Genomic DNA, 12,516 nt, shown 5'->3' on the forward strand with positions numbered 1-12,516 from the left:
TGATGACATCACCCGGCCACATGCACGTACGCTAAGCCTAGGGACCAATCAGTGAGAGGGGGCGTGGCTGTGTCCCGCGTGTGCCGGCCGGGCTGCTTCCGCTCTGCCTGTGCCCGCTGCAGTGTGGGCATGCTGCACGGCGCCCGGTAGCCATAGCAGCGGAGCTGTCAGCGCCGGGGATGCTCTTTGCTCGCCCGCTTGTCGGCAGATTCGTGTCTCGGTTGGTCGCTGGCAGCTGCCTGTCCCCGCCACACCCGGCTGTCACATCGTGTACGGCCATGTCAGGGGGCATGGAGCAGCGCATGGTGTGGGTGGACCTGGAGGTGAGAGCTGGGGAGGGGGCGGTCTATAGACTTCTATCTGATCCTGGGAAAGCTGGGTGACCACCAATATGGCCATTAGGACAGGCTCCAGTCTAGTGCTCATACTACATAAGGGTCAGACCCCACAAAATGTGCCGGAGGCCCCCCTCTTCCATAATAGGTAGCCCCCCACATACTATGCCCCATTATTGTTACTCCAGGGCACTGCTTGGCATTAGGAGGGTGTCATTGCCCAGGGGTGAGGGATGGGGATAAGTAAAGGGGTATACTCGAAAGGGGGAGTATTGGTCTGGGGTCTGTATATAGAATGGCGTTATGGTCTGGGGTCTGTATATAGAATGGCGTTATGGTCTGGGGTCTGTATATAGAATGGCGTTATGGTCTGGGGTCTGTATATAGAATGGCGTTATGGTCTGGGGTCTGTATATAGAATGGCGTTATGGTCTGGGGTCTGTATATAGAATGGCGTTATGGTCTGGGGTCTGTATATAGAATGGCGTTATGGTCTGGGGTCTGTATATAGAATGGCGTTATGGTCTGGGGTCTGTATATAGAATGGCGTTATGGTCTGGGGTCTGTATATAGAATGGCGTTATGGTCTGGGGTCTGTATTAGAGATGAGCGAATATACTCGATCGAATACCTCGGCCGCATCGCTCCCGGCGCCAGGGAAGGGGGGAGGGGCAGTAAAAATTCGAAGCCCCGGAAGTGTTTTTGCATCGGGAGGTATTCGATCGAGTATATTCGCTCATCTCTAGTCTGTATATTGGGGGCTTAGTTTGTGGTTTTTATACTGAGAGATTCAGTCTGGGGTCTGTATATGAGGGCTTATGGTGTGTGGACTTTATTTAGGGAGACTCTGGTCTGGGGGTCTATATTAAGAAGGTCAGATTTAGGTTCTATATATGGGGTGGTGGTCTAGCCTTTGATCTATATATTGGAAGGGTGGTGTCTAATCTGAGAGTATTTGGGGTCTGTGTATGTGGTTGTTCTAGTCTGGGGTCTGTATGCAGGGAGGTCAGATCTAGGCCCTATATGTGGGGGGGGGGGGTCTGATCTCAGGTCTATATACAAGGTGGACTTTACATGAAGAGACTGTGGTCTTGGTCCTGTTTATGGGGGGCATTATAGTTAGTGGCCTTTATACGGGGGGGGGGGGCTCTGATCTGTGTGGGCGGAGGGTTCAGATCTAGGTTTTGTATGCAGAAAGGGTCTTTATAAGGGGGAAGTAGTATTCTAATCTGGGGGCATTTAATCTGTAGGGGGTTAGTTTAGTGTATGAAGGGACCGTTATAAAGCAGGACCCCTTTTTATTTAGGTGGTCTGTATTTATTTGGGATGTACTGAAGGCAGTTATATAGAAATTTAATAAAATAATATGAACCCCTGTTTTTTTTTTCTTTTCCTGACACTCCTGCCATCACTGTTGCTAAACTTTATTGCTTTGCAGATAAAGTCCCAAAAGGAGACACATTGTTGGGGTGTGCCTGTAGGGGCAAATACAGAAGCAGCTGTGGTCAAAAGTCAAAGCTTGATCCCAGGGACAGATAAGCCATTCTTCAACATATTGTAGCTAAAAAAAACCACAAACCTATGGTGCCTCAGATCACTGCAGACTTGAATGCAAGTCTATGGGCACCGGTATCCGTGAAAACTATAAGGTGTGCGTTGCACAAACATAATATGCTAATAGCCTAAGTAAAGTCAAGCTTTGACTTTTGACCACAACTGTTTTGCCAGTCTTTGATATTGAGATGTGATCATGGACCAATAGATTTCCACGTACTTAGCAAGTCCGGGCACACACCCCTGTCAGGTTCTCTTTTGGGACTTTAAGTCTGCCATATTACACTTCTAAAACAAATAAAAAGCAGAAAAAGGACCCGTTGAAGTCAATGGGAGGCTTTTTCTTCAGCGCTGAAATTCAACACCAAATTCCTCACCATTTTCCTCCGTGTGAATGGCCCCTTATCCGGTCTTGAATGTGGCTTATGTTGTTCCTGTGTTGCAGATGACAGGACTGGACATCAACAAGGATGAGATCATAGAGATGGCCTGTTTAATAACCGACTCTGACCTCAACATACTGGCGGAGGTAAGTGTGCACCAGAGTAGCGTTTATATGGGATATATTCTGAGTGATCACTGGCCCGTCACTTGGTATTTTCTTGGTACACGATGAACGTTATTCGTTGGTGCTGAAATCCCTTTAATCCTGAGGCCCCATGTTAGGGTAACACAGCTTTTTTGTTGCAGGTTTTGCTGCTTTTTTATGAGCCAAGCCCGGGCGTGGTTATAAAAGGAATGAGTAATATCTGGGCTACTCATCTACGTCTGGCTCCTGCTCAATCCACTCCTGGCTTTGGCTCAGAAAACTGCAGCAAAATCTGACTCCCTCCCTCCCTATTCCGTCCTACTGCCCCTGGGAGTCCAAGGCTTCTTATATATTTCTGACACCCTGGACTCCTGCCGATCAGCTGTTTGATGTTTGCGGCGCTTCCCTGTACTGATAACATCATGTCTATCAGTCACATGGTAAAGTGGAGGCTTAGTCCTATTCAAGGCTGAGCTGCAATACCAAGCATAACCTCTATGCCATGTGTGGCGCTGTTCTCGGTATTCAGGCTGCAGCCCTCACCCAAATACTGCAGTCTCTTCAACCGATGACATATTACTGACTCCTGCTAAGGCTAGATCATCAATATCAGGATGATCTAGCCTTCAAGTAAAATCTATACATTGGGCTAAATGCAGATAATACATTAAAGCCCCTGGTGGTCTCTACATATGAGTATACCCTAAGGAATAATACCAACCGGAGTGGGGCTTTATAAGGATCACTAAAGTGGGTGTAAGCCCCTACCCCCTTTTTTATGTAGGTTATGAGCCCCATATAGGGATCACAATGTACATTTTTTTTCCTATCAGTATGTCTTTGTAGAATGGGAGGAAATCCACACAAACTCCTTGCAGATGTTGTTTCTGGCAGGAGTCGAACCCAGGACTCCAGAGCTGCAAGGCTGCAGTGCTAACCACTGAGCCACCGTGTTGCCCCTAGCCCCTACCCTCTTCACATATGGAAGCTGCTTTGGTCCTGCTAAACTGGTTACAATACTTCTACAATTAGAAAGTTTTTTCTATTTTCTGATGATACTTTCTCCTTTATTTTTGCAGGGCCCCAATTTGATTATTAAACAGCCGGACGAGTTACTGGATTCCATGTCCAACTGGTGCAAGGAACATCATGGAAAGGTAACATCTACTGCCCAGCACTTTAGGCTAGGTAGGACAAGTCCTGGGGCATATACGTGCTCTTTGCTGTCAGATAGGTTCTTAGGTGACATGTAGGTTCTCCTCTAGCACCGCAAATGCAGGACCAATTCAAAACTCCACAAACAATGTAGACGGAATGAAAGAAATCCGCGCTTACCGAACCAAATCTTGCCAATGAATCTTTAATAAAACCTTTTCACACAACGCGTTTCGAAACCAACAAACGGCTTCTTCATCAGGTGTACACCTGATGAAGCCGTTTGTTGGTTTCGAAACGCGTTGTGTGAAAAGGTTTTATTAAAGATTCATTGGCAAGATTTGGTTCGGTAAGCACGGATTTCTTTCATTCCGTCTACATTGTTTGTGGAGTTTTGAATTGGTCCTGCATTTGCAATCTCTTGTACGCCCTGTGCGTTTATCTGCTGCTTCCGCCTGTCCTATAGGGGCTTGTGTGTAGAACCATTTGAATGCTGTGATTATATCACAGCACCTTGAGGTGATTATAGCTACGTTTCTATATTGAGTGCATGGTATTATCGGAGGTAATGCACTAGGTGCCGCGCGGTGCTTTTTCTCTGTTTTTTTTCTCTTCTAGCACCGGACATTGTTGAGCGTCCCCCCCCCCCCCCCAGCCCTCTGTATGATTGTAGAGAATCTCAGGGACGTCTGCAGATCACAGAGGGTTGTGGAGATCTGCTGCCTATACCCAGTGCTATTATGGATTGCAGCCACTAAACCACGCAGGCCTGTGTTATCTAGATATCCCATTCTGTAGACTGTAGCTCATTTATAGGATAAATCTCACAATGTCTTACACTGTTACTTATTTCCTGCTTGCAGTCTGGCCTTACCCAAGCCGTGAGGGACAGTAAAATATCCCTAGCACAAGCGGAGTACGAGTTCCTGTCGTTCATTAGAAAACACACCCCGCCTGGCGTCTGCCCCCTGGCTGGTAGGTATTACAAGATTACCTATTGTTATTTGCCTTATTTAGCTTTCTATAGGACAACAAATACATATCTAAGGGAGCCTGCACACGGAGTAAACGCTCCGCTCATTCTGAACGTAAACGCGTTCAGTGTAAGCGGCGTTAAAACAGATCCCATTGATTTCTATGGGTGCCGGCATACGCGCGTATCACATTGAAAGCAATAGGGAAAAAAGCCTCCCATTGATTTCAGTGGGGAGCGCGCGTATGCCGGCACCCATAGAAATCAATGAGATCTGTTTTAACGGAGAGTTAATGAGTTCAGAATGAGTGGAGCGTTTACTCAGTGTGAAGGCTTCCTAAGTCTAAGGGCGGGTTCACACCTGTGCCCGGTCTCCGCTTTGTGGGTTTCCATCTTCTGCCCGAGAAACCCTGACAGGAGACGGAAACCTGGCATTCAGTGTCCGCCCTTGAGCGCCTTCTGGTCTCCGTGGCGAAACAGTTTTTTTTTTTAACCGGATGCAAAGTCCTGCATGTCTGACTTTGTGTCCAGTTAAAAAAAATGGTTTCGCCGCGGAGACCAGACAACGCTCACGGGCGGACACTTTGCAAACCCATTCAAATGAATAGGTTTAAAAAGTGACTGCTGGTTCCATCTCCGGTCCAGTTACTTGGGCAGAAGATGGAAACCCACAATGCGGAGACCGGGCGCAGGTGTGAACCCGCCTTAAGTTTGCTTCCCATTTGGGGCCTAGTTTTCAGCAGAATGCACTCAGATGACAAATCCGAATGTCATTTTGTGATACATTTACCTCTATGTTGGCTTTCGAACCATTCTGTTCCGACACAGAGGCCTATACAGCAGGTCCGTGTCATCAGAACGGATCCAACATAGATGTGAATGAATCATGGAATTAATTATTATTTATTTACTTATATAGTGCCGACCTATTCAGCAGCGCTTTACAGACATTGCCAGTCACTGTCCCATATAGGGCTCACAATGTACATTCCCTATCAGTAGGTCTTTGGCGTGTGGGAGGAAACCCACGCAAACACGGGGAGAACATACAAACTCCTTGAAGATGTTGTCCTTGGCAGGATTTGAACCCAGGACTCCAGCGCTGCAAGGCTGTAGTGCTAACCAGTTACAGAATTCTCTTCCATTGGTACCGGGTGTTGACGTTTTTGCATGTCTTGATCCCTCAGACTGAGCTGGTGTGGTGATGCTGCGGACATGGGGAGAGGGTACTATGACTAGGCTTCAGTCTTGTGAGGCCTTTTTTGGATGGCGTTAAGTCAGGTCATTAAGACTTCACAACATCTTGGCCCTGCTCTGTTCCTCCTCCATCACTGTGAATCCAATGTGTACATACAAGCGCTCCTTGTTCAGATTCTTGATCATGGCGCCCGTGCCTGTATCTCGCAGCACTGGAGACAGGTGGATCCTCCCGCACCCTGTGGGATCCAGAGGTGAATGAACTCCTGCTTATGGGAATCCTAACAATATTTATCAGACTCCTGTGAGATATTCTACAAAACATGGAAGGACTGGGTGGAATTCCAGCCGTCCCGCGAATGACAAAGGTTCTGCTTCTTAACCTGGAGTTCTTGCCTTCCTCCTCCTTCTGTACATATATGTGCGAGAAGGGGGGAGGGGATTCAGCTCATGGATACTGTCCAGATCGCTTGAAGCTATCTGGCATGTAACATCGCAGGATCCTTCTGCTTACATTTAGGTCAAGTTCAGAATTGTTTTTGTCTTAACATGGTGCAAACATTGCATGGACATATAATATATATTCCTGTCTTCTTCTCCTTAGGGAATTCTGTGCACGTGGATAAACAGTTCCTGTCTAAATATATGCCCCAGTTCATGAGACATCTGCATTACAGGATCATTGATGTCAGCACTGTTAAAGAGTTATGCAGGTAATGTATTATGTAACCTCTCTCCCCAACCCCCAGCACACCTCGGTGAGGCCTCTTGCACACAGCTATAGGTATGGCTACCGTATACTGTCAACAGTTATGGATCTGTAATTGCATATAGACACCGGTATGTGTGAAATAGGTGCCAAGCCTACCCATAGAAAGCACAGATAGCATCAAACACTGTTCCATGCAATATAGGGAGCCAGAAGCTGTTTGCACTGTGCAGTGACCTGACCACGCTGTTACACTCCTTGTTGCAGTACAGTACTGTGTACCAAGTCATCTACTCCTGGGTCCTTGCATAACCCCTCCAGCTCAAATACATCCACAGCAGTGCTAAATCCTCACTGTTCCCTTGTGCACCCTTTTCTTGGCTTTATTTTACTTGCTGCTCCTTGCATCACTGTTATTTACATGCAGGGAATCTGTAGACAAACTCCATTTCCCAGGATTCATCTGCCTGCTCTCACTCAGTGCACCCCTCCCTTCTCCACTCTCCCCTGCAATGAAATCACAAGTAATAAATCGCTCCCACACTTCTGAGGTCACATACCGCTGTGTGAGGTTTAATTTGCTGGCTGAACTGCTCACAGGAAGAGGTAGTGAACTTGCAAATGAAACATCACTCTGAGGACAATGACCTGAAAATATATCAGATAAATGAGGATGAATTTAAAGAGGGTGATATGTATTAGGGTGCATTCACACTGAGTAAACGCTAGCTTATTTTGTAGAGTAAAATTACACTTGTAAATTTTGCTATCCCATTGACTTCAATGACATTTTACAGGCGTATTTTTACAGGCGTATTTTTTACAGGCGTATTTTTTACAGGCGTATTTTTACACTTGTAAAAAAATATCATTGAAGTCAATGGGATAGCAAAATTTACAAGTGTAATTTTACTCTACAAAATAAGCTAGCGTTTACTCAGTGTGAATGCACCCTTAGAAAGTATTTTGTATTGATGTTGCAAAATCTGCGAAAAAACAAAAAAAGCAAAATTGCAGCTGTGTGCATGAGGCCTAAATGCGAAATTGAACTGGCTCCCAGGGCGCAGGGCTGTTTCAGTACGGCTCCTCTGTGGATCTTCAGTAGACTTCTGTCCATTGCACAGGTTTGGGACGATACGTTATACTGGGGTGAGGTGAACGTTGTGGTGCCATCTTCAACTTACACCTTTATTTTGGTTGTATTGTATGCACACCAGTTATGTCAGGGAAAGACAAGCGATGTGAAAAGTTTTTCAGTCTTCGAGCAAGTTCCAAGTTTTTCCGTTCGTCCTGATACATCATGTAATGTACGTATTATTGTCATGTACAATATGGATGTTCATCGAGAGTCTCGTCTTGTTTCAGACGTTGGTATCCTGTGGAATACGAATGTGCACCAAAGAAAGCGGCTTCTCATAGGTAGGTGCAATGTCTGCCACCATCTCCATGGGTCCTATTGTCCTTGGTGTGTTTAGTGCCTCTGACCCTGCTCGGCCAAAAAGTTTCTTTGGTCCTTACTGGTTGAGGTATCATTGGCTGCTTTACATTTGTTTTTTCTCACATGCTCGTTCGCCATTGAGCTTGCAGCCGTGTATGTCTGTCGCTCTCTGTTTTTTGGGTTTTTTTTTTTAGCTCACGTGCTCATTCACCATTGAGGTTTCAATGAACCTGTGCAGAAATGTCACTATGACTATTTACCAGCTGGACAATCCCAGTCAGTTGAAGATTGTCAGGGGTCTGACACCCTGGACTCCGGTGGAGCAATAGATTTTAGCAGTATTGGCGCTTTGTTACTCAGGCCTTGTGATGTCACATGGCCTGTTCACAACTCAGTCCCATTCAAATGAATGGTCTGAGCTGTGACAACGAGCACAACTTCTATACTGCGCATGGCCACAGGCCACAAGAAAATGGCTGCTTACACCAGCTTACCGTGTAAGCAGCCACAAGAAAATGTATTCCAGCTTACTGTGTAAAATGGCCACGGGGCATGCACAGTCGCCTTTGCCCGAGGCCTAGAAGATTGAAACCCAGGACGGAAGAAGACACAGGGCAAGGGCGTTCCAGAAGAAGATGCCCCGAGTGCTGTTTGAGCGCTGAGGAAGCCCCCAGTGCTGCGAGAGAACTCATTTGCATACTGAAGAAAACTGGGATTTTTACCAAACAGCGGCGCAGAGAAGACACCTAGAGGTAGGAGAAGAATAGACTTTTTTAAGGCTATTCCTACAATGATAGGATCCCTTTAGGGCTAAGGCTCCACGGAACGATTCACAGCTATAAAGCTTACAGAGTTTTCCTCCGCAGACTTTCTGTTACCATTATATCAACTTGGAAGCCGCCATCGTTTCCATAGATATAATTGACATGCAGATATAATTGAAGCAGTTTAACCCCTTCCCGACATGCGCCGTAATAGTACGGCGCATGTTGGGTCTGTAACTATGGCGACCGCCATAGCCGCCGGGTGTCTACTGCTTTAAGCAGTAGACAACCGGCTCTAATGCCTCCGATCGGTCCCCGGACCGATCGGAGGCATTAACCCCTCCGGCGCCATGGTCAAAGGCGCCGGAGGCGCCATTTTCCCGGCGGCGCATGGGCGCTGCCATTTTGTCCAGGATCACCGGCTCCTGGAGCATGCTCCAGGGCTGACGTCATGTTGCCATGACAGCCGGGAGCCTATACAAGGCTCCCAGGCTTGTCTGCAAATTGTCTCTTTTGCAGGCTGGTGTATGCAGCCTGCAAAAGAGAGGATGATTTTTTGCAATGCATTAGCATTGTAATGCATTGCATTAGTGATCAGACCCCCTGGGGTTCAACACCCCTAGGGGGTCTAATAAATGCAAAAAAAAATTTAAAAAAAAAAATATAAAAAGTATTAAAAGTTCAAATCACCCCCCTTTCCCTAGAACACATATAAAAGTAGTTAAAAACTGTGAAACACATACATGTTAGGTATCCCCGCGTCCGAAATCGCCCGCTCTACAAAGCTACACAAATATTTTTCCTGTTCGGTAAACGCCGTAGCGGGAAAAATAGTCAAAAGTGCCAAACCGCCGTTTTTTCACTGTTTTGATTCTGATAAAAATTTGAATAAAAAGTGATCAAAGCAATAACATTTCCCGAAAATGGTAGAACTAAAAAGTACACCCGGCCCCGCAAAAAAAGACGCCATATACATCCCCGTACACTTACGTATAAAAAAGTTACGGCCGTCGGAATATGGCGACTTTTAGAAAAAAAAATTTTTAACACAGTTTTGGAATTTTTTTAAGGGGTGAAAATGTAAATAAAACCATATAAATTTGGTATCCCTGGAACCGTACCGAAACAGAATATAGGGGACAGGTCATTTTGGCTGCACAGTGAACGCCGTAAAACCAAAGCCCGTAAGAAAGTCGCAGAAATGCATTTTTTCTTCAAATCCACCCCATTCTGAATTTTTTTCCTGCTTCCCAGTACATTATATAGAATAATTAATGGTGGCATCATGAAGACAAATTTGTCCCGCAAAAATTAAGACCTCATATGGCTCTGGGAGCGGAGAAATAAAAAAGTTATGGGGTTTAGAAGGAGGGGAGTCAAAAACGAAAATCAAAAAATGCCATCGGCGGGAAGGGGTTAAAAGCTGCTTTTTATGTTGCAGATTTTGAGCCAAAGCCCAAGGGCACCTTCAAGGAAAATGCAGCAAAATCTGTCACTAAAAAAAAGCTGCTTTACTGCAATTTGGAGACTCAGTTTAAAAGAGGTCAACAACAATGCACAGTAGCAGCAAAGTGAATGAGATTTATGTAAACCACCCTCGTACCTACGAGGGGTTAAAAAACAACAACCTTGTCCCATGTTGCTGTGAATTTTCAGTGGTGTCCCCATATAGTGCTGTGCATAATAGGAAGTTCCTAAAGTGAACACTAGATGTCAGCAGTGTACCAGATAATTTCCTAACAGTAAGAGCAATCTCAGGCTTTGTTCACACAGTTGTTTTTTTCGTCCCTATTCTACTTACATTTTTCTTGGCAAAATAGAAACTTCATCTCAATAGAGTGAATACAAATAGTAGAGTTGAGTCTCGCTTCTATGGTGAACTAGACTAAGCCTGAGTCTTGTGAGGTTAGTATGAGGTTGAGACTCGCTGCGTTGCAGTTGCATGTACTGCTGGCAGGGGGCGCCTCTATGATCAATATAATAAATGCATTATTGTCACTTTTTGCTTTAATGTAAGTGTTTTGCCTTAGTCATGGCTTATCTCTTTATTTCAGAGCATTGGATGATATCCGAGAAAGCATTAAGGAGCTGCAGTTCTACAGACAGAGCATTTTTAAGAAGTGACCGATGAGAAGACGTAGGACTCGGCGTTGTGCGGTCGTCTGCTAGCCATCCGGTGCAGAGGCGCAGCATTGTCGCACTACACGTTCACTTGTAAGACCAAAGTGCCGTCGGTTGTTTCACTGGATGAACTTGGTGCAGGGTTGAATTTGCAAAAAGATTTTACATATTTAGCAAATTTGCTTATTTTGACTTTTATTTGTTATTGCCATTAAATTGCTCTCTCCGATGGTTGTAAATGTCACTGTCTGTTATTGGTCACAAGCAATGACGTGTTGTAGGCCGTGGTCACACTTTGTGGCTTCTGTTCATAATGGAATCCGCAATTCTTATTTTTATTTATTTAATGTAGATTGTGAGCCCCATATAGGAATCACAACGTACATTTTTTTTTCTATCAGTATGTCTTTGTAGAATGGGAGGAAATCCATGCAAACACGGGGAGAACATACAAACTCCTTGCAGCTGTTGTTCCTGGTGGGATTTGAACCCAGGACCCAAGTGCTGCAAGGCTGCAGTGCTAACCACTGAGCCACCGTGTTGCCGGAATCCGCAATTCTGTATCACTTGGCCAAGCCAGAGGATCTTTATGGGTTCTGTGGTCACTTATGAAGGGGTTGGAGCACCAGTCCAGGGTTACATTGAGGAGTTAGATTTGCTGGTTGTCCTACCGATTCCACAGCCCTGCACTCAGATCCCATTGAGTCACAGGATTGGGGTCCATCGCTTCAACAGGAGGTAGCATATGAAATATGACAGAACCTGCAACTGGCCCTTCAAATGGAGCCCAGCCTTAAGCTGGCCTTTCAGCCATGATGCTGCCAATTGATCAGTGTGGGGATTATCTTATCGGCTTGATCGGGGCAGTTTAGAAAGTAAAAACTGGATCTGAGATTGCTCTGGTAATATGATCATCCAAATTCATCCGATTAGAGCAGGTCTCACTGGGTGGGAGTGACAGTAACTTTTTGGGCAAGGGGGAGAACGGTTGCCACCTGCTTACAGAACTCAAGATGCTGGAGTTTTCTACTCCTATGAAGATTGTCTACAAAGGAAGAGGAGAAGGGAAGAGGGATTATCCACTTTAAGAAAATTGATTAGCTATTCTTAAAGGGATAACTTGTATATCAGTGTGGATTCGATCACTCAGACCATCACTGATCAGGAGAATGTGGGACACCAATCTATATGTTTCAGTGCGAGTGCCAGAGATATTTGATCTCTGTACTTGGGCTATCTCTAGTGCTACCATTGAAATAAATGGACCAGTGTGGTAAAGGCCCCCCATTCTCCTGGTCAGTAGGGGGCCTGAGCATTATGACCACGACTGATCTGCAGAGGAAGGTTTCTAGTAGGCTTAAAGAGTATTTTACACTGTTTTATGGATGGGCTCCAACCATAGTATATAACACTGTCAGGGCTCCTAGGAACCTATCTATCGGCAAAACAGTTTTTTTTTTTTTTTTTTTTTTTAAACCGGACACAGAGTCCTGCATATCCGACTCTGTGTCCAGTTTTAAAAAAAAACGGTTTTGCTGCGGAGCGCATAAAACGCTCACCGGCGCACACGTGCGGAGACTTTTCAAGCCAATTCAAATGAATGTTCGTGATTAAAAAATTGAAGGTCCAGCGTGTCTTGAAAATTCATCTTTCACTTTATTAAATGGCACATAGCCACATTAAAAAGGCATTCCACAGACATAGATGGTATAGAACAAAAAACTAAAAACCAGCCCTAAGT

At 45.3% G+C, this 12,516-nt stretch overlaps 1 protein-coding gene across 1 annotated transcript; it reads left to right on the plus strand.

Moving 5' to 3' along the window:
- Nucleotides 1-77: 77 nt before the first annotated feature.
- REXO2 (RNA exonuclease 2) lies at nucleotides 78-10,998 on the plus strand. Its single transcript, XM_075278797.1, has 7 exons — nucleotides 78-323; nucleotides 2,335-2,418; nucleotides 3,498-3,575; nucleotides 4,437-4,548; nucleotides 6,348-6,456; nucleotides 7,818-7,871; nucleotides 10,709-10,998. Exons 1-7 carry the CDS (start codon nucleotides 180-182, stop codon nucleotides 10,776-10,778), a joined length of 651 nt encoding a protein of 216 aa, XP_075134898.1. The 5' UTR covers nucleotides 78-179; the 3' UTR covers nucleotides 10,779-10,998.
- Nucleotides 10,999-12,516: the final 1,518 nt, after the last annotated feature.

Source organism: Leptodactylus fuscus, chromosome 6 (genome assembly GCF_031893055.1).
Source record: "Leptodactylus fuscus isolate aLepFus1 chromosome 6, aLepFus1.hap2, whole genome shotgun sequence".
Classification (NCBI taxonomy): Eukaryota; Metazoa; Chordata; class Amphibia; order Anura; family Leptodactylidae; genus Leptodactylus; species Leptodactylus fuscus.

Bases quoted from the DNA above. Each gene is read 5' to 3' on its own strand.
- REXO2 (XM_075278797.1), top strand. From the start codon at position 180: ATGCTCTTTGCTCGCCCGCTTGTCGGCAGATTCGTGTCTCGGTTGGTC. The intron at 3,576-4,436 runs GTAACATCTACT...TCCTGCTTGCAG, and splicing joins GCAAGGAACATCATGGAAAG to TCTGGCCTTACCCAAGCCGT. The intron at 4,549-6,347 runs GTAGGTATTACA...TCTTCTCCTTAG, and splicing joins TGGCGTCTGCCCCCTGGCTG to GGAATTCTGTGCACGTGGAT.